This window comes from Carcharodon carcharias, chromosome 14, assembly GCF_017639515.1.
Source record: "Carcharodon carcharias isolate sCarCar2 chromosome 14, sCarCar2.pri, whole genome shotgun sequence".
In the NCBI taxonomy this organism is placed as follows: domain Eukaryota; kingdom Metazoa; phylum Chordata; class Chondrichthyes; order Lamniformes; family Lamnidae; genus Carcharodon; species Carcharodon carcharias.
The window spans coordinates 62781711-62804625 of record NC_054480.1 but is presented as its reverse complement, the minus strand read 5'-3'; the positions used below and the strand labels follow the sequence as shown (position 1 = coordinate 62804625).

Sequence of the window (22915 nt, the reverse complement as noted above, 5' to 3'; positions counted from 1 at the left end):
ATATATCTGCAACAAAGCATGACATCTGAATTCTATCCCACACACATAGATGAAGAAGTTTTTAACATATAATTTCTATGTATCTGTCTGTCTGTTTATCTATCTCTGACCTCATTGAAAGTTACAAAATTCTTACAGGATGTGACAGGGCAGATGTAGATAGGATATTTTCCCTGGCTGGTAAGTCTAGAACCAGGGGACATAGTCTCAAAACAAGAGGCAGGCTATTTAATACTGAGATGAGGAAGAATTTCTTCACTCAGAGGGTCGTGAATCTTTGGAATTTTTTACCCCAGAGGGCTTTGGAAGCTTAATCATTGAGCACTTTCAAGACAGAAATTGATAGATTTCTGGAGACTAATGATTTCAAGGGTTCTGGAGTTAGCACAGGAAAGTGGCTTTGATGGAGCTGATCAGCCATCATCTACTTGATGTACTGTTACCACAGCATGTGAATTAAGTGCACTGATTTTTACTCAACTGTGAACTGTTATAGTGGAGTCCAGTCACAACTTGGATCAGATTGGATCCCTGTTTGCTTTAAGTCTAACAAAATGAAGTAATATTAGTGCTGTAATGTCCTGTACATTAATTAAATGCAGCTACATACTATTGGGAATATTTGTTAACCAGTAGGTGTACCATATCATTGCAAATTTAAAGTCTGGAACACAGTTGCGATGTTCAGTTGCTAAGGGAGAGTTTTGTCCAATTTGACCTCTGCTCCTACTGTCTGTGGAGAAATAGTCTATAACTATGGAAATCTGAGGGCAATCAGAAGACTACTGTAGCAGCTACTGGCTCCTGATCCAAAAACTGACATTAATTTGATGAAAGATTGTTTTGCAATAAAATAAAAAATGAAACTGTGAAATGTGATGCCTTGACTTTGATTTGTGGAGTGTGATAGAAGCAAGGCTTTTCTATATTCCATACATCAGGATTATATATGTTTGCTTTAGGATTAAACAGCAAATATAACAGATGATGATTCTGTTTAGAAGATGGGCAAGTAAGTCTTGAGCTCCCAATGGATAAATAAATACAACGCAAACTAAAATGCATTGCTGCGTGATTGACACAATTAATGTTGACGTATTGTGTGATATGTAATACTATTTTGCATTCCAGACTTCTGAAATTGGACTGACACATAACTCTGGTGAAAGTGGGCTGTGTTTTGAAATTTGGTTCAGAAGACAGAAGTCCCGGGATACTTATGTCTTTCATGCTCCAACTCCAGAGATAAAACAAGCATGGATAGATGACTTGGACAAGATATTATGGAACCAAGCTGTGAGGAACAGGGGTCAGTAAATTAATAACAATTAATAGAAAAGTAGGTGAATGCTGCAAGGCCTGTAATAATCTTGAGTGTAAATTCAAACCCCTCTATTTATATTAACTTCATTTGTGTTGTTGTATTCTTTGTTTTTCCATAACAGTGTCATCTTTTTTGGCATTTTGGTGATGTCTTGAACACATTTTGTGTGATGCCATTGAGCACAAGATACATGCTTTTGTAGCTATTGAAAGCAAGATGCCAGTAACATGACTGGCAGAAGAAAATTACAGTTATCTGGTGATTAGATAATTCAGTGTCTTGGATATTTACAACAATATGTAGAGGGCCAGCACAACCATTACCTTTATTCTTAACAATTTACTCTGAAAATCATGGATAGTAAATGTGTGGTCCACCACTTCATTTTCTTACTGGGTATGACTACTGAACTTCACAAATCTAAATTTAGTTTTGTTGAATCAAGCTTGTTCAGACTTGGGTTATTGTGAATCTTTTGCAGCAAATGTCAACAGAAAGAAAAGAACTTAGCAACACAACCACACAAGAATCTTAGTTCAGTTGCATGAGGTTGGTTAGTGATGTGTGTTATGGCTAGCGGATGGTAAATGCTGAGCTGTTCAAATCCCAGAGGGAAACTTGAAACAACTGCCACAACTATTTTGCAATTTGTATTTATTTTGAGATGCGTGCCTTGAATTCAACAGTAATAAGACCACCAAATCTTCTAGGTTTCTTACAAGATAAAAGTAAACCTTTATTAATAAAAAAAATATTTTAAGCACATACATAGGTTTACAAATTACTACAATGATAACTCCTAGCTTTCCTAGTTAATATAACTCCCAGTTCCACTTCCGTTAAGGAAACAGTAAAACACATAAAAGAACCAGGCAAAGTAATACGATACCCTGAATAGTCAAATTCAAAGTGAGTTTTCTTAACTTTAGTTTGTGTAGGCAGCAACTTGAGGCTTAGAGGTTGGAGGCTTTTCATATTTGTTAGATCTTAGACTGCCTTCCACTTACACATAAACTCATCTCCTTTATACAGGTTTCTCCCTTTTTAATATAAATCCCATTGTCCTAATATGTCTTTTCAACTCTACTTCTCTAATAATAAAAATCTTTCATAGTACCAATTTGAACTGTAAACTTTGGGAAAAATAAACACACTGGCTTCTTCTGATTAATGTAACATTTCACCACCTCTTTTGAAATTCAAATTGCTGTGGTTTATCTAAAAATGCAAATTTTCCCTTTACATCTCATATTCTAAAACTCCAGCCATGTTTACCTGTTTAACATTTCAAACCTAGCTTCTGTACTGATACATCAAATTCTCCAGACCAGCTGTCTTTAATTCAATTAAGTCCCACACTCACACACACAAACAAACACTTTTCCTACCTTACAATAAATTCCAATAACATAATGAAGATTATTATATTTTCCCAACAATGTGTCAGTTTAAGTGGCTCCTACTGAAAGTATTGCACCTTGTGCTCTTTGTGGTGACAATGTAGTCTGAATGATCTCTAACATTGGAAACCATCTGAACAATTTTGAAATCTCCTTAGCCCATTTTAGCCTCTGCACAAAAAGGCAGAGCATATTCCTTGACTGTGTGATGTGGTCTCCTTACTAAACATGCAGTCTATTTTTTTTAAAACCTGGCTTTGATGCTTTTTTTTTATCTCCCTTTTTCAAATTGGTGGCTGTGCCTTAAGCTGCCTAGGTCCAATGCTCTTCCTTCCCTAATTCTCTCCAACTCTCTACCTCGCTCTACTTCTTTAAGTCTCTCCTCAAAACTTACCTGTTTGGCCAAGCTTTTGTTCACCTGTGCTAATAACTCCTTATACGGTTCAGTGCCAAATTATGTCTGACAACGTTCCTGTGAACACCTTGGGATGTTTTCACTATATTGAAAGTGCTACAAAAGTACAAGTTGTTGTTGCTGTTGTATTAGTCTGTCCCTTGCTTCCAGGAGAGGCTCTGTATGCTGTTTTATAATTTGTTTGCTGGAGCTCCATTGATGATTCAGTTGGTGATGTTTGTGCTGAGTTAACTGGCTTAACTAAGTAGTAATTCAACACTTAGCCCCCGAGTCCCATAGACAGGTGATGGTGGTGTGAGGGTGGGGGCGCAAGGGTGTACTAGGGGGAAATCAGCCAGATTGTCAGTTCTACTTGCAACCTCGTGAAGTTTACTGTAAGTGCTGATGTGGGGATATCAGGGGAGTTACTGGGTCAAACTTGGCTTTGACACTGCCATGATAAAATGGCTTGTTGACACTGCCTGTCAAGGCACATATTAGGAACAGTCAGTGGGTTAATTCGAGGATTGCCAGCGATTGTATCCAAGCATGAGTCATTGCTTGAAACAGAATAATAAGGGAAGGAAAAACAATTGTCAGCTTTTCTTAAAAAAAAATCTTTTATTTTTCCATAATTGTTCTGGCAGCATTAACTAACTGTTCAAGCACAGGATTCAGTCAGTGATTAAAATATTCAAGTATGGTAGTATACATCCTGATACCTATTCTGAACTGTCAACCTAAACATTAACACATTAAATTAATAATTAATTTGATTACTTAAAATAAATTCTCAAGGAATTCCAAGTTAAAATGGAAAATCTCAGAATTCTGTCTACCATAGATGGACCAACGTGCAGTATTGACAACCAACAGAGAGTTGCAAAACATTTGTGATCAAATTAGGATCTTTACTGCAACATTACTCTTTAAATACAGGACTCCTCGGCCTGAATTTTTAGCTCAGTGGGCGGGTGCGATCAGCAGACCCTGGCACGGTCAGGAAATGGACCGCCGACCCTGGTCGCCCACCGACTGCGCTTGAAAGCTCAGCGCTGCTGGAGTGGAGGCGGGAGGAGGGTGGGCGATGATGTCAACATGGGCAGGGCAAGCACTGAGAGAAAGCTCCCTGAAGGCAGAGTGCTGCCTCAAGGAGCTGAAGACCTGAAAACCAGGAAATAAAGTTTTTAAAATCAGGAAAAAAATGTCCAAGCATCACAATCAGGCACCTGGACATATAGGTTATGAAATTGCTATCCGCAGATTTCTATTTTTACTTTATTTAATAATGGAAACCTGATCCCGCACTTGGATGAGGTTTGCTGAAAAATGTAAAGGCCACCTGGCCGATTTTCCTGTCCGCCAACCGTAATGTTGGACGGGCTACGTAAAGTGGCAGATAATTGCACCATTAATGGGCTTAATTGCCCTCTTAACTGTCAGCAGGCGCACTTCTGACTTTTGCATGCTCCTGCTGACCAAAATATCGCAGGATGATGTTGTGACACTTGCCCGATGTCATCTCGCGCAACTTCACGTCCAATTGTGTTGGGCGTGTGCCTGCCCGATCAACATAAAATTCAGCTGCTAATTTTTCTTTCAACAGACTTTAACAGAATCAAAACGTCTCAGTCTGGAAAAAGCAACGGGGCTGTCTATGTGTAAAAACAGGGCTAGGAATTTAAAAACAAAATTTATCAAGAGCCTGGGTTTGTGATAATTTTATAGTCATAGTATATGAAAGTTTAATTGGGAACTTTTTTCTCCTGAGTTGAAATGACAAGTTTACATCTGATTCGCTCAATATTATTCAATGAATAAACACTCTATTTCCTTGAAATCTTTCTCTGTAATAATCTCAGCATCTATCATTGAAGAACATTGTTTCCTAACTACTAATCTTGTTCCATAACAAAGTATTTGGTTAGGATTTAAGTTTCAGTAGCAACATTACACCTGCTCCTTCCTTGGCCTGAATTTTCCAGCACCCCCCCACCCTGCCCACCCCACCCCCACGGTGAGTAGTTCCCCCATGGTGGGACCGGCGAGCCATTGAAATCTCCAGTCATTTTGGCGGGAACAGAAGATCCCACCAGCATGAGGAGCTGGAAAATTCTGGCCCTTCGGTTTAAGTTCGGGCAGTGGCCTGCCCATTGGAATTAAACTATGTAGAAACTCTGGAGGGCATAGACTGTTATCGCCTTCATTTATAGAACCAATGCTGACGTATTCTCTTAATTCGCCTGACAGCTTTTCTAAAACCTCTTCAAGTTTAGTGAATCTTCATTTTTGGGGCAGAAAATGGCTTTCGAAGAATAACTTTTATCAAGTAATTGTCTCCGCTATTTTGCCAAACATAGCCAATTCCACCATCTCATCCACCCCTCCTCTCCCATCCCCAACCCAGACCATTCCATCCTTCCCATGCTGTCACTGTCATTCCATCTTCATCACATTCCTTTCATCCCTCGAATGCCATCCACGAGAGAGGATCTCATTCAAACACACAAAATTCTTATAGGGCACGACAGGGTAGATGCAGGAAGGATGGGGGACCTAGAACCAGGGGGCACGTAAGGGGTTGGCCATTTAGGACTGCGATAAGGAGGAATTTCTTCACTTAGAAGGTGGTAAATATTTGGAATTCTCTTCTCCAGAGGACTGTGGAGGCTCAATCATTGAGTATGTTCAAGACTGAGATCGATAGATTTCTACATATTAAAAACATCAAGAGATACAGGGATAATGCAGGGAAATTGTATTGAAGTAGAAGGTCAGCCATGATCTCATTGAATGGCAGAGAGGCTCAAAGGACTGAATGGCCTACTCCCACCCCTATTTTTTATGTTCTCATGTTTATCTCCATCCTGCTATTGCCATCCACATCCCTCCCATCAATCTCATCTCATCCTGCATGGAAACAATCTCCCCAACCATGGTAACTTTCTTGTTGGGCTCCCCTTACCTTCCACTGTTTCTGTTCTCTGCAAAACCCCTATCCCTCATTATCTTATTGGTGACGATTTGTGCATTTTCTGAAAGAGTTAAGGAAATATACGGAACCAAGAAGACTTTTTATTCATAATACTTGATGAGTAATTGTAAAACAAAGCCTCAGGAGATTCCAAAAGACCCTCTGATCCACTGTAAGGTTTTATGATTCCATGTAAGAAATCAGATTGTAAATCAACCTGGAATGCTTCTACCGCAGACAACAATGGGTTAATTCAAATATTGAAATAAATACAAAATAGTTAAATGGAACTAATTGGACAACAGAAGATGGCAGACATACATTTGCTCACATTAATGAAAGTTTAGTATGACTGTAAAAATGAGCTTTTCCACTAAAATTCATCATAAGAGGAAAATATATTCCAGGAGTCTTTAATTTCAAGCCACTTAAGTTCTGATGCTTTTGTCTGAAGTACTTTCACCGGCAAATCTAGACATAGATCTGTTGTGGCACTGGCCACAAATCATCCCTGAAAAGAAACTTCAGTTCAAATGCTTGCATTAAAACATCTGGACATGCATTGGAAAGTACATGGAATTGGTGCGTGCTTTAACTCTCCCATTATAACAGGATGTCCGCTAACTGGCATGGATTGTGCTGCTAGTTCCAAGTAGCTTATCTTTACATCACTCTTCAGAGTCTGAAAATTGTTTCTCTTCATCAGTTTTTTTATAAGCTTATGTATTAATAAAATGTAAAACAGCCCCTATCAATGTTGAAATTCCTTCTTTAGAACTCCAGATGCAGGAGAGGGTGTTTATGGGCATTGGCAGTAAGCCATTTATGGACATCAAACCTAGCGAAGCAGCCATCAGTGACAGATCGGTTGACTGCGTCACAAAAGGGAAAGGTATGAGCTTAACTTGGAGGTTAGCTGAACTCTGTGAGGGACTGGTTTCTGCAGTGTGTCAGAACATTGTCCTTTTGCCTTTGGGACCTGAGTTCAAAGCCTTCTCCCCAAGCATTTTCAGGAAAAGGAGCTTTGGTAATCTCAACTCGTAAAACTCCAAAGATGCAAAAGAAATTATTTTAATTCAACAATAACTGGTATCAAATTGAAAACTTTCTTCAAGATCACAAGAACAGAATTTTAGAAATTGAAATGCTCCTCTGTGGTTAAGTTTAAGGTACCTTATGCATAGGGAAGTTGGAATGGATTCGACCTTTGCCACGGCTAGCCTTGATGCGATTGTTGCCATCACTAGACACATAATAGAAACGTGTTTTATTCCTTGCCATTCATTATGTGCTGTTATATCTTGAAAAACACACATGTCCAGTAAAATATATAAAGCACAAAGTTTTATTCATAATGGAGAAATTATAGTATTTTATAGCTATGAAAGACTGCACTATTACAATTGACTGATGTGGATGTTTGTTAAATACTAATATTGTTTTCATGGTCATTTTTTCAGTATTTTTTTTCTTAAACCCTCTTATAATATCAAAAGGGACTTTATGGCCAAGAGAAAATGTATTATTTTACATGCATTGTGCATATTTTCTGTTTTTAACAGCAGCCTTCACACATTATAGGAGTTAATCCAATCCTGGAACTATGCGCTTGCTGTGTTTTTATAATGATACTTGGAAGTCAGACACTTACGGTGGTGCTACATGAGACATGAAACTCAGGTTATATATATGTATTGGTCACCCGGGAGCTCACTTCCCCTGCCAGGAATACCTTTCTCTGTTATTAAGCCTTGCCATCCACATTGCTCCCTTAATCTCATCCCATCCTCCATGGAAACAATCTCCTCAGCTATGGTTAAGCTCTAGTATTCCAGCTAAACTTGAAGATTGAAATAAAGTGTTTATAAAACTATTGTTTTTAAAATTGCTGTTTCTTTATGCTGGGCTCTGATCATTTTATGTGGGTGCCATTGGTTGGCTAGCATTTATTGCTCATCCCTAAATGCCCTTGTTCATAGGGCATTTAAGAGTCAACCACATTGCTATGGTCACATGTAGGCCAGACTAGCAGATTTCCTTCCCTAAAGGACATTAGTGATCCAGATGGGTTTTTACAACAATGGCTTCATGGTTATCATTAGACTTTTAATTCCAGATCTTTGTTGAATTCGAATTCCACCATCTGCTGTGGTAGGACTTAAACCCAGGTCCCTAGACCTTTACCTTGCAGTCTTTGGATTACTGGTCCACTATGCCATCATCTCCCCCTGGATCAAAGGGGAAGTACCACACCCCACATGTTGATATCACAAGATCTACTGGCATCTAATGAGTACCGAATCTACACTCTGCCAAATGCTTCAAGCATTATATCAGATCAACTAGTCTCATTATCATCGAGATAATTCTTTATATTGTTTGTCATCAAAGCTCAGCACTGCTGCATGTCACATTTGCCTCAGACTTTTGGACCTTGCTCACTATAATGCCTAAGTCAGATCTGCCATGTTTGACAAAACAAAATGATTTGTAAAGCAGGATTACAAATTGTACAAAAACCACAGTTACTTCTGGTCAGGATTACCAATCCAAATATATTCAGTCATTTCCTTTCCAAGATCATCAAGGATTTAACAGTACTGAGCAACAAAAATACTATACCATAAACATCAGCAGGGCAAATTGGTTATCTTCCCAATGCCACCTCACCCATGCAGAAAGATTCTAACTTTGACAGTACCAAGCCTCAGATGGTATAGGTTAATGTCACTGCCTGGGACTGCAGGGGCATCATTCAGCCTCACCTAGCCCTTCCTTTGTCTTGATGGGTGCTGAAGAACCAAGGAATCTTGGTACCCTTTAGCTTAATGGATCTCCCATTGGAAAGCTTTGGAAATTTGTGGAGGGCCCCTCAAAAAGTTCAATATTAACTAATGCAATTTCTGTTTTATGAGTTTGATTTTCCTCTCATGTCTTCCTGAACAACTTTGGTACACTTATCTGAAAATTTTGAAGAAGATTTATACAATGCATCTTATTTCCTGGAAGTAACAGAGACCATCAGGCACACCTTCACTTGCTTGTAGCTCTCTGAGTGATTCAGTCCATTAGCAGGGAGCTTCACTTTATAACATGCTCGGACATACATTGTTGGCCTTCAAAATGTCCCAAGTGAAAGTGACAATCAACCCATGTAGACATTGTGAAGCATTGTCTTGCTGTGTAGAGCATTTCCAATCCCTTTGAAAGACTAAGCAGTTACTTATTTTGTAAGTTTCTAGATCTGGAGCAAACCACTGTTAGAACAGTAACAGTAACAGATGTGAAAATAGCACATCAAAGATCATTCCACCCATTCTAAATTAGGTTCCAATTGATAACATCTATAAAGTACTACGTGAAAAAGCACCATTATGTTCCTTCCACATTATTACCGAAAACTATCCTACTGGAAGTATGTTCCTTTCTTCAAATCACTGCATTACTTTTTGAGCATCTTACAATGTGTACAGGATGTTAGATGAAGGAAAATGAATTATTAACATTGTAAAATTTTCTTTGCATAAATAATATACGTCATAAATTGCAGTTGCTCCTGAATTCCCCCCTCAGACCTTGCAGTTGATATATTGTTATTCCTATTAGGATAAGGATCTTGATTGATTAAGTACCTGATTGAAGATTTCTAACAGGCTTTTGATCTAGGTGTATATAATGCCATAGCAGCAGGCTGCCAAATGCATTACACCCAAAGTATCCAATGTCAAAATATTAAAATTTACCTAGTACATGGTTTCCCCAGAACCAATGCAAACCTGGATTAACTCCTATTTTGCATGGAGGATGCATGTTATTCATAAAATGAAGAAGATTTTGCAAGGTAGATAGTGTAACGTTTTGTGCTGATTACATTTTTGCCACACAGTGTATTTTTGATTTCCTTTCGAAAGCCAACATTGCTAGTTATATCTATTCCAGAGGACACCAAGAGACCAAATTCCATAGGCTCCAATGGCAGTGCCTCCTCCTCGGGAAGCCAGACTTCCTCATCATCTTCTGGCATTGGTTCCCTCAATGTGCCCATTTGCTCCTCTTCACCATCGACTTCAAGAAGCAATGCTGGCATCAACAACTGTCTTTATAGTACACAAACACGCATTGAGGAAGATGACCTGGAGAATGACCCTAGTGGAAGACCTTTTATGAGTGAGTGACAAAATCATAAGCATTAATAAGACATTCAGCATCGTTTGATGCATTCTTTGTAAGGAAGGAGGTTAACCTTTTAAGGCAATGAATGTTGTTAAATATCTTGGTAATAAGACACCATGCTGTGCTTTTGACCAAGCACCCTCATAGGTCGAACCATGGATTGGCAAAACGAGGGTGTTTGCTCTGATGCTGTGGTTAAGCTGACAGTTTAAGTAGAACTGCTAATCACATCTGGAAAGCAGAAATAAAGGAGTTTGCAAGAAGGGATGGTCTGGTTATATATCTTAACACTTCATTACATTGCAAGAGTTCACATACCTTTTTGGTTGAGCAGTTGAACGTGAGGTGTAAAAATTAAACAGGGATATAGAGATATTTCCAAAAAAGGGGAATGGGAGGTGCGAAAAGTATGACAGTATTACATTTGATCACTGCATATTTTTCTACAGGAAGGAGGAAAGGTTTGTGGAGATCTGCTTATCCACGAGTCAACAGCTGGTGTTGCTAAGTGGAGAATGGCAGACCATTTCCAATCTTCCCTCCTGTCAAGATGGAAGCCCTCATTACTGGGCTGTAGTCTATCTAACAACCCAAGGCTGAGATATGAGGAAATGGGAGTGTCAGATAGCTGGAGCTTTTAGACTTGAACCCTTCTTTTGGAGCCAAACCAGGAGCTGCTAAGTTACCCTTCTGTCAGTTTTCTCAAGGGTAATTTTGGCTTTGGGCAATAGTGTAAAATGGGTGATTTTGGACCAGCCTGATCCGACTTCACTTCTTTAAATATTGTTCAAAGCCAAAACGATCTCCATCATGTTCTCTTCAGATTCCATCTGCTTACAAGAATCCCATTTGTACACAGCTCACTATTATGTCACATAATACAGCAACCTAGCAGCATAGTATAGCTGATGTCACTCTTAGGGTTGTCAACTGTGATTAAATATATTCCTGAAGGTTTCATCAGTGACTTGCCCCCACGGTCTTGCCATTAGTCTCCAAGACATCCATTCTTGTGATGCATTACCTTCCTACACCAATTGGAAAGCAAAAAGACTCATGATGCTTGCCTATCAGCAAAACAGCCTTTGTTTCTCCATTTTCAACATTTTTATATCTGGTGAAGAGAAATATTCAAAGGAAATAACAAAAAAAACATTTTTTTCATGTCCTGATGATTTTTCTCCGGGTTTGCACACAGCAGTGTCCTGGAGATTGATCTTCAATTCCTGGACATACCAGGCCAATCCTGCAGGGAAGGAAACCCTAGTCACTTTGATACTCCTGGCCCATCGAATCACCAGTTGACACAATTCACGTTAGACACAAATCAGGAATGGAGGGAAGTGAGATTGGCAAACCAATCAAAGGCAGAATGTGTTTGGCAACAGTATTGTGAAGGTAGCTTTTCTCTGCTCAGGGCTTCCCTAGTTCATGTAACATGGAGTGACAGTTTAGAAGTTGCAGCACAGATCCAGGCTATTCTAGACAACTAGTCTTTGTATGTGTTTACTGTCTAAATAATTCTAATCACAAGTCTTGTACCACTTGACTCCATGGTGCTACTTATTAGCAGTGTAGTATAATTTTTCAAATTCACAGATACTAGTTATTCTTCAGGGGTTTCATATTTTTATGCAGTGGAAATTATCAATTGTTTATTAATCCGTCTGAAATAGGAGGTGAATTTCCAGTTGGAGATGAGGTTCTATCAATCACCTGCTATAACCTTGGTGGAAGAGTCAGAGTCACACAAAAATGGTGTAAAGACCAATAACACTGTGTTTCTGGGTCTTACATTGCTCACTCTTCAAGATTGCAGCAGATGAAGGGGGACATTTACCCTCATAATAATAGGTTCCTATTCCAGTAAATCCCAAACCAGATGGAGTAATCAATGGAAATGTGTGAAAAACATTCTCATCATCTTCGTCGGAAGAACTTGCTATGTGAGGAGATTTTGCTGCGTACTCCGTAGGCAGCTTGAAGGACCGAGTCGATGACATTGTGACTTAGCTTTTCTTTTCATTCACAGCTGAGAGTTCGGAAACATCCTCCCAGTGTAACTCCACAGAAAGTGTTAGCGGTTTCAGCAGCTCTGAACAAAGCAGCCTTTCCCTAACTGGAGGAGAGACAGAGGAAGTGACTACTCTCTGCTCAGCATCATACAAGCCCAGTCCAGATCCATGCTCACTCTGTGCACCTTCATTGCTGCCAAAGGAAGAACTACCATTTGGAAATTTGATCAAAAAAGTAAGTGTATTATCTCAGATGGATTTTTGCATTATCTTTTCCTGTCTCCCATGCACTGGACCTAAAAATGCTGCCAAATCCCCATACAAAATAAAGCAAATTGATGGCAATTTTATTTCTTCCTCCAGTTTTCTACCCTTCATTCTTATAGGATGTTGGCTGATCCTGGGGTACAATTGCAAGGCCAGAATTTTTGGCTCGGCGAGCGGGGGTGAGGCCCGCTCACTGAGGCGTAAAATGACACAGGGTAACGGCGGGTACGTGCCCGACGTCATCGTGTGATATTTAGTCGGCTGCATGCCCGCCGGTCAATAGCCTATTAAGGCCTGTTAAAACTAAACTAATAAACTGAGCTGCCCGTCCAATCTTAAGGTTGGCGGGCAGGCAAAGAGCCCAGGCAGCCTTCTCATTTTTCATGGAATCTCATCCACGACCGGGATGAGGTTTCATGAAGTGTTTAAAAATTGAATTAAAATTTTTATAAAAATTCATTGACATGTCCCTGCTCATGTGACACTGTCTTAAATTTTTTTAAATTTTATTTATTCAGATGTTTAAAGCTTAAGCTAATCTCCCTGAGGCATCTCTGTGCCTCGGGGAGATTTCTGCACTCTTTGGCGTGCATGCGCAAAGGATTGCAGGCCCTGGCTCAGGGAACCCCTTCCCGCCCACACAGGGAGTGCTCAGCACTTCCCGGCCCGCGTCACGCTGGACAGGCCTTAGTGCCCATCCGCAGCTGCTCCAGACCCGCCTGCCCGAAGGGGAGAAAATTCTCCCCTTGATCTTCATGTATGGCCTTGTTCTACAATGGCCATTGCTTTAAATCGTCATCTTTTCCTGGGAGCTTAATGAAACATCTGGATACTTTCAGCGTAAGATTTTGTTTCAGATTAATTTTTCTGTTGTTTTTATCTAATATTTTTAGAACCTCATCTTTAATTTTTAATTATTGTTCCAGCATTCCACTCTGTAAATTTTCTTTTTAAGAGGCTTTTGTACTTAAAGGCGAACTTCACCTCGACAAATAAAACGGGGCGTTTAATGTCATTTATTCAAACACAATAACACAGTTTTGCTTCATGAAGTTGTGGTAAAATATTCTAGAGTTACAGGTGCAAAAATAATATAACTGGAGTAAAACACAATGGCATGAGCTACATTTGGGGTTACATTTTACATGCCCTCGCTGGGTGTGTTTTCGGCCGGGGGGGGCATGTAAAATAGAGCAGGTGCCTTCCCACCCAACTCCAAGCTCATCCCCATAATACGGGGGGTGGGCAGGCACCAAAATCAGCTGCTGACTTTGCTTCAGGGGCAGAAAACCCTTTTCCCCTACCACCCCTTATTATTCAGCCTTGGCTGAATCAATCTAATGTCGGTCAACTTGGGGCAGGATTTTTCCGCAGGCTTTGAGACCCCATTTTCAGGCTCAAATGGGGCTGGAAGCTTGCACTCTCTGGGAAGCAGCCACTCACCTGTGATTTTCCACAAAGTAGTGGCCAGAGGGCAGGTTTGCTGTCCAATTAAGGATGCCAGACTGACTCTCGAAGTTAGACGGCCAATAGGAAGCCCTCCAGCAGTGAAGATGCAGGAGTTGGTTTTTCAAGGTATGCAAGGGAAAGGGGGCAGCCATTTTGAGATGTTCTGTTACCAACTTTTTTAAATATGAAAGTAAAACCCATTTTCAGCCAGGCCATCATTGTGGAGATGAGGCCTGTGGCTGCAGATGTAGCCAATCAGGATCGGAAGTCCTTTATGCCTACCTGTGGAGCGCTGACCCCTGGCCTCTAGGCAGCTGCCCTGTTCCCCGATGCCTTCAGGGACCTGGAGGTTGATTGGAAAATTTCAGTCAGCCTCTGACCAATAGGCCTTTAACAGAGTCAATTAACTACCTGCCGCTCACAGGTGAGTAGCTTTGTTACTCCTCAACCTAGTTTCTGGGCTGGAGCTGGAGAACTGGCACACTGGTTGGCAGCATAAAATTTTGTACCTGCCCACCTCTGTGTCCTCCCCCAGTCTCTATCAGTTTTGTAGGCAGGCCTAAAGTGGGTGTGAAATATTTACCTATAATTAGCTGTTAAGTATCCCATTAATAAATATTTTGTTTTGTTCTGGTGTTGAAAGTAACTTGAGTGTTATGAAGACAGAAGCCAGTAGCCTTCTCCAGAACCACTTCTGTAGGAAGTCTGTGGGGCTATTTTCTCTCTGTGATCTTTGGTATAGTTGTGTTGATCAGAGTAGATTGGCAATTCTTGCAGTTTATACTCAGTAGTAGCATCAATTACTCAATGCCAAAGTATTTATAATGAGCAAGGAGTGGATGTCAAGAAGGAAATGATTCATGCCTCACAACTGTCGTCCCACACTTCTTACTTAGATTAAAATGTATTTCACTACAGGTTGACCTAAGTGCAGTGGATGGCAAACACAATGCCACCTGTATGGCTGCTCCATTTCTTCTAAACTTCATACGAATCAGTTTTAAAAAGTCTGTTTGATTCAAGCTGTATTCCGCTAGGCTGAAAAAAGACATGGGGCAGCATCTTCCCCCCATTGGGGGTACATGTGCGGGAGCGTGGGCAGGCGGTTTCCCAATACTGGGGGCACGCTGCCATTTTATGTGGCTGGGCCAATTAAGGCCCGCCCAGCATGATGTCCGTTCGGAAGCGCTGAGCACTCCATGTGCGGGCGGGGTGGGATTCCCTGAGCCGGGAGTGCGCTCTTTCGCACACACACGCGAAACAGCGCACAGAATTCCCTGAGGCAAAGTGCTGCCTTAGGAACTTATAGAGATAGAGAACCCAATTATAGAAGGCCTCACACACCGAGTGTTTTGAAGACCTTTACATTGATACTCTGGAAGATCTTGGCTCATGTATAAAATTGAGAGATTGAATCAGCATTTTCTTTTTCTCTAAGTTTAGTTAAAACACTACTTCCTTCCATAATTTTAGACCAACATTTTGGACCATAATCGCCTTGTGTATGTTCACATGAGTAGCCATGTAAAATCCCTAAGGGCATGTTTAAAGCATGGGTTGACCATTATAAGTCTGATTATATTTAGAACTTAAATTGACTACTTTACTTTGATCTAGGATAAATCATCAGAAGTGCATATGAACCGTTCAACAGATGTCTGATGCTCTGAAGAACCAATTTGGTAAATATTTTCACCTAAAAAATCATCACGGTTGGGATAGCTCCACAGACATAATTTATTCATTATTTCTAGAGACTAGAAGAACAAAGAATAGTTCATAAGGAGCACCATATATGTGTGCATAGTCACAAATAGCAATAATCCTTTGCAGAAACATTACTGCCATCTTCTTAAGGGTTAATACTACATATTTTAAGAGTGGGTAAATGACATAATTTAAAATGATTACGGTGGAAACAATAATTATCAGTAAGATGTATCAATGTGGCTTTGAGGTGCAGCATATGAAGATACCTACATGTAACTCAGTAAACAATAGAGCAAGACATTGCCTCCACCATTATTATCAGAGCATTCATTATCAGACATACGACACAGGGTTTATCCATGCAAACCATCTGCTTCATATAGGCAGCAAGCAGTTTCGGATCAATGGGTGAAAACTGGCACTGACTCCAGTTCCCCTCCTTCAGCAAAGTGACCAGTTTCCTCTTCAGTGCTACTTTTCATTCCTCCCCTCGGTGCTGCTCCCAATTCCTTTTCCCTGTGGACAGGAACTCATTTTAGTTTTATAAGATAATTCCTGACGACATGCGCAAGGGCATTCAATCTCTTGGAGTAGCCAGAGCCCAGAGCGGCATTGAGAGGAATTAGGAGAAAGATTGCTAGCTTGAACTGGTGAGGGCGATCAGAAATTAGGTGAAAATTTAGTGCCAGCTTAATTTGGAGAGCACAAGGTGTACCAGCATAAACTGATCTGAGGGGAGAGAGAAGTGTGCCAAAATGAAAGGGAGGTGGGTGTGGATTGGGGTGCGTGGTAGTCTGATGAAGGAGAGAAGACAAGAGTGTGAAGGTGAACTCCGATTGGATACCTGGGTCCCAGTGACTGGACCAGGGGAGGACAGAAGTATCACTTTGACAATCATAAATTAGTCGTTTGGTAGTACAAAACTTGAGTATTGCTGAAAAAGAGAAAGTTTTTGTCAAAGCTTTTCATCTTGCACTCATCAGGATAATTCACTAGAAAAATACCACTGTCAGGGGAAACAACATATTTATATCATATGAGGAGAGAGTGCTGATAGGTTGGCAAGTGGACTCTGATTGATAGAGGCGATGTCATGGAGAACGCACCAGTTGATGGTGACTGACAATTAACTGCCAAACATTGTTTGAAATTTAAACAAGACAGGTTGACTCTGATTGGTTAAGACATTGCCCTGGGGAATGAACATGCAAATTGCTGTCACTTATTTTGTTTAGCTGAAACAGGCGCAGTGTGTGTACATGTTCTTTCTATCTGCAAAGAACAGGGCCCTGTGCATTAATATACGTAGCTTTCAGTACACGCAAATACACCATATTGTGAGCCCGACTGACAATCTTAAATTGGTTGACAGCATAATTCTCAGCGCATTGAGGATTATTTAGCCAATATGTCCAATCATGGAATCACCTCTAATGCTGGACGCTGTTTTGAGTTTTGCAAGCACAGGCTGGTTGGGTATGAACTGTATCCTGTCCATTGCAACCAGCAGCTGGGAGATGCTGTTTGATATGATCCGCCAGTCTTTGGGGTGTACGGCCTACATATCTAGCATCACACTGGCACTGAAATTCATATACCACATTACTCATTTGGGTGATAGCCAGAAAGTTTTTTCAGCTTGATGGCAGCAATCAGTTCGTGGTGAATACCATTTGTGTTGCTCTTGCATTGTAGCAAAGTGAAACAGCTAGCTTCACCTGCTGCTCAAATTTTTGAGATACCTTGCCTTCCCAGGGTAGGGCCGGAGCCATTTGCTCATTGTGCAAGTTTTATGCTGAAGTAGGGCACGTCAAAGACATCCTGCAGGATAATGGCTACCCTGCTCAAATCATTTTGCACTGTATATCATGCAACCTAAAGAACAGGACCAAGGCCGTCACCTTCGGCCCTGAAAAGTGCCCAGTCTACCTCAGATTACCCTGGAAAGGCAAACATCTAAAAAATTTGAGCAACAGGTGAAGCTAGCTGTTTCACAATGTTACTATGCTATAGCAACGTGAGTGGTATTCGCCACTAACAGGATGCTGCAGTCAAGCCAAAAAGACATTCTGCCTATCATGCAAATGAGTAATGTGGTGTATGAATTTCAGTGCCAATGTGATACCAGGTATGAGGAACATATGTCCCAAAGACTGTCGGATAGTATCAAACAGCATTTCCCTTCCACTGTTTGCAATGGGCAAGGTATAGACGTGTGGTAGCCCATGCTTTCAAAATTCAAAACACAGTGCTCAACATCAGACATGATTGTGCAATTGGACAAGACTTGCTAAATAATCCTCAGGCTTGCAGTTTCATACATTTCCAGAAGCTACATATTTTAATAAACAGGGCCTTGTTCTTTTCAGATAGAAAGAACATTTACACACATTGTGCCTGTTTCAGCTAAACAAAATAAGTGACAGCTATTCACTGGTTCATTCCCCAGGGCAATGTCTTGACCAATCAAAGTCAAGCTGCCTGGTTTAAATTTCAAACAATGCTTGGCAGTTAATTGTCAGTCACCATCAAACTGGTGCATTTTCCATGGCCTCTATCAATCAGAGTCCACTTGCCAACCAATCAGCACTCTCTTCTCATACAATATAAATATGTTGTTTCCCCTGACATTGGTATTTTCTCGCAAATTGCCCTGATGGGTTCAAGATAAAAAGCTTAGACAAAAAATGTCTCTTTTCAGCAATAACAGCTTACAGCTCCTTTGCAAAAAATGAAGGGAAATCCCCTGCAATATTATTCACAATCATTGGATAAAAGCTGAAATGTTGGATGCACCTTTCGCTTAACCTTCGACAGGCCTATCCCTTGTTGGGATTTCCATGTAGCTGGATAATTGTAGATATATTTCAGGTCATTTTTGAGTTGACAGCTTTTTTGACTCTGAGTCAACTTTTTCTAATTTCCCAATTTGGCAAGTATGAGGAAGAAGGGAGAAAAAGGAAGTGAGCAGAGGTGAGACTAAATTATCCTGAAGAGAATGATTCATAAGTATCCTCCAGCTGACCCCACAGCTGGATGAGAAGAGGCATTGCCAATGATTCACGAAGTGGTCATCATCCAGCTCTTTCGATGAGGAACTGATGCAGAACTCACAGGTTGTAAAGGAGAAGGAAGAAAAGATGAAAGAAAGCAGCAATAGACTAATTCTAACTAGTCAGCAACAATCAAACTTAATAATCAAAAGAAAAGGACTCTTTAGGTGGCTGCATATATTTTAGCTATAAATTTATTTTATATTGAACCAATTAGGTTGTTGATAATTTAACCACACTAGCTTAATCTCCAGATCAGAGTAACCAATGTGATAAGACTCATCCTGGAACAATTGTCATTGAAGGGACACAGTTCCTTAAACAACTAAATGCACACTATTGCCAAAAAATGTGTTGTATTAGACCTGTTATCCCTTGCAACGTATCAATCAGGCAGTACTTTTTGCGTGAAGACACAATATAATGTCATTGCTCAAACATTCCAGCGGTTCGCTAAGCATGTTGAATATATTTTATACAAAGGATAATGCATTGCCTTGTCATTTAATTGGTATTGTATGTTCACATGAGTAATAGCACTGATCAGATTGTTATAATACAATAATAACACTGATTGACAGCCTCTAAAAATATAACGTAGGCACCAGCTTCATGGGGTAATAGCCCTGTGCTCTTTAATATGCCCTATATTTTAAAAGAATATTTAAAAGACAATTTTTGCTTCTGCTATATTTTGTATCTTTTGATATATGAGTTCTAATGTGTTCCTGTAGAATATACTTTGGAAAGCTAATGATGACATAAATCATTTGAACCAATGCTGTCCTGAGTTATGCCTTAGGAGCATAATGTTCCACCCTGGCGGATAGTCCTGGATTTATAAGAGGTGCATTTGATCTTCTGCACTCCCTGGTCCATGGTTTTCTGTCCTTTAATGGGTGGAAAATTGTACAAATCTATCAACCCATTTCCTCTCTCTCCATGTTTCGATTTTAAAATTTAGAACTGACCACTGAGTAGACCTCATGTAATGCAGCATGCATTTTGAACTGAAAGTGGCCAGTGAGAATTTTATAAAGCAGCTCGAATAAAGACAACCTGCCCATGTCTTATGTCCTGAACCATTGTACTCCAGACTCTAGTCTTGCCTGCATTGATGGAGTGAAGATGAATCATTAGCCCTTGCAGAATCCATGTCCTAAGAGATGGGTGAGGAGGAACTGTTAATTTGCCAGTAACCTATTTCCATTATAGCCAAGTAAAAGTAATGGAACCACAGACAGCATCATCACTTTTGAAACAAAAAAGACACCAAAGATGCAGCAACAGTCTGCCATTTTTCCTCAGCCTGTAGTTTAACAAGTCCTTAGTCTTAGATCTTGACAAATGGGAATTACTAGGGGAATATAATTCCCTCTCCAAGCACACGTTAACTTATCGTTAATTTGTTGCTTGCTAATCTCAGACTTCTAAAGATGAGCAACTCAGTTGTGTAGAAAAGCTAGAGAAGATGGGGTTGTTACAACAAAGTTTAATGGGAGAATTAATAGAAACATTCAAAATTATGAGGGGTTTTGACAGAGTAGATGGGGAGTAATTGGCAGAAAGGTTGATGACCACAATAGATTTAAAATAGTTGGCAAAAAAAGCCAGGGGAGAATCTTCACTCAGTGATCTGAAATAGCCTGAAAAGGAAGCATATTCAATAGTAACTTTCAAAAGGTAAGTGAATACATATCTAAAAAGGAAAAAAAAATATACTGGGATACAGGGACAGAACAGGCAAGTGATACTAATTATATAGCTCTTTCAAAGAACTAGCATAGGTACAATGAGCAAATGACCACCTCCTGTGCTGTATAATCCAATGGTTCTGCATTCAGTTCATAAAGCATTTGGTATCCTGGGCTTTATTAATAGGGGCATAGAGTACAAGAGCAAGGAGGTAATGCTGAATTTATATAAAACACTTGTTAGATATCAGTTGGAGTATTGTGTGCAGCTCTAGGCACCACGTTATAGGAAGGATGTTATCGCATTGGAGAGAGTGCAGAAGAAATTTACACAAATGGTTCCAGGGATGAGAAACTTCAGTTACAAGACAGAGTGGAGTGGTTGGGATTGTTCTCCTTGGAGAAAAGAAGGCTAAGAGGAGATTTGATAGAGATGTTCAAAATCATGAGGGAGCTGGACAGAGTAAGTAGGGACAAGCTGTTCCCACTCATAAAAGGATCAAGAATGAGAGGGCACAGGTTTAAAGTGATTTGCAAAAAAAGCAAATGTGACATGAGAAGAAACTTTTTCACACAACCAGTTGTTCGGGACTGGAATGCACTGCCTGGAAGTGTGGAACCTGGACGCAGGTTCAATCGAGGCTTTCAAGAGGGGATTAGATGATTATTTGAATAGAAATAATGTGCAGGGGAAGGGGAAAAGGCAGGGCAATGGCATTAGGTCATAATGCTCATTTGGAGAGCCGATGCAGACATGATGGGCCAAATTGCCTCCTTCTGTGCAGTTAAAATTCTGTGATTCAAATTGAATCATCTGTTTGGATATCAGAGTGGAGACTCATGCATTCTCAATGGGAAGCTGCACTGCACCAGAATTGAATGCAAGTTGCACTGCTTCTCCTCCATCTTGTGGTGGGAGAGTGTCATCAGTGAACTTACACGCATTGGTAAAGTTGAGGGTGTGTGGTGATTGTTGCTTTAAGGTCAGCCTTACTGAGTAAGGGTCACATGGTCAGAACAGCCAATCAACACTCAGCGTGAGGAAAGGCGTTTTCCTAGTCTACAGAATTTTAGCGTTGCTAGAGGCATGCAGCTAATCCAGCAGCTCTGTAAATAAACTTCGCTGTTCAACTAAAGCCCCATGGTAGTACATCTCTATATCTGGCAATGAGGTTAAATGCTCCTGGCACTGCATCTCACCCTACAACTGTGAGTTTCTCATTTTCAAGAAAGGAAAAAATATATATATACTCACCAGGCTGTCTCTCTTTGGGAGGATCGACCCATTTGACTCCTCCACAGAGAACTGGACACAATGCCAATATTTCCAGGCCAATGAAATAGGAGAGGAGGCAAAGCGCAAAGCAATTCTCTTGAGTGTCTGTGGGAGTCAAACCTACAACCTCATCCACATTCTCACAGCCCCAACTCATTCAGTGGGCTTGTGGATTTAATGAAAGGCCATTTTAAGCCCAAACCATCAGTCGCTATGCAAAGATTCAAATTTAAGACAAGGATGAAGGCCCCAGGCATAGGATCGTGACTTATATTGAAGCAATTGTCAGAGCATTTTGGATTTTTGATTTTTGGAGTGACCTTGAATGGCATGCTACAGGATTGGTTAGTTTGTGGCATCCGCGACGATGCCATTCAGCATTGATTGCTGGCAGAAGTCGACATATATTTCAAACGAGCAATGGAGATTGCACTGGCCACGGAAAGTGCTGAAAAAGATTCTTGGGAGCTATAGAGCTTGCAAAATGTCACCGTTTGCCAGTTAGGGCAGGAACCTGCTGCCAGGCATGGTGCCTAAACCGCAGAAGCAGCCACATGGTGGGAATAATTTCCAATCACACAGAAATCAAACAAAATACCAGAGACAATCAGACAGGGATCCTGAAGTTGAAATATTACCGATGTGGGTGTAACCACACCCCTGAAACATGTAGATTTAAGGAGGCCGAGCACTATTACTCTTGCAAAAGAGAACATTTGATAAAGCAGTGCAGAGCTAAGTCCAGACTGACAAGTAACTGGCCGACAATGATGTTAGAAATACATAATGTGAAAAATTCTGAAATAACTGATTCTGACATTCACTATCTTTTTAATCTTAAAGCGGTCAAGGCAGATCCTATTACTGTTATACTCCATGTAAATGGGAAGCCTGTAGTTATGGAGGTGGATATAGGAGCATCAGCCACAGTAATAGGTGAGCACATATTTCAGTACCTGAGAGAAGGTACCCAACACTTAGGCCTGGAAAGAACTTCTGCCCAGTTGAAGACTTAATGGGAGAAGCCATAAAAGTAAAAGGCACCGCCATTGTGCCTGTGAGCTATGGGCAGCAGTCAGCCCAGCTCCCTGCAATATTAGTGACTGAGGAAGGACCAAGCTTCTGGGCCATGATTGGCTAAAATAAGACAAGTGAAACTGGTCTGAGACTTTTCAAGTGTGGCAGG

The 22915-nt window shown here is 40.5% G+C and overlaps 1 protein-coding gene across 2 annotated transcripts in view; it reads left to right on the top strand.

Moving 5' to 3' along the window:
* Positions 1–22915, top strand: part of LOC121287443 (pleckstrin homology domain-containing family G member 4B-like) — a 198406-nt gene that overhangs the window by 171417 nt on the left and 4074 nt on the right. For both annotated transcript variants that reach the window (XR_005945191.1, XM_041205331.1), the window contains exons 20-23: positions 1132–1309; positions 10032–10259; positions 12298–12515; positions 15614–15678. Coding sequence is in view for 1 of the 2 variants with exons in the window: in XM_041205331.1 (XP_041061265.1) it covers positions 1132–1309; positions 10032–10259; positions 12298–12515; positions 15614–15658 (669 nt within the window). In the remaining variant the exon portion in view is untranslated. The remainder of the gene's footprint in view (positions 1–1131; positions 1310–10031; positions 10260–12297; positions 12516–15613; positions 15679–22915) is intronic.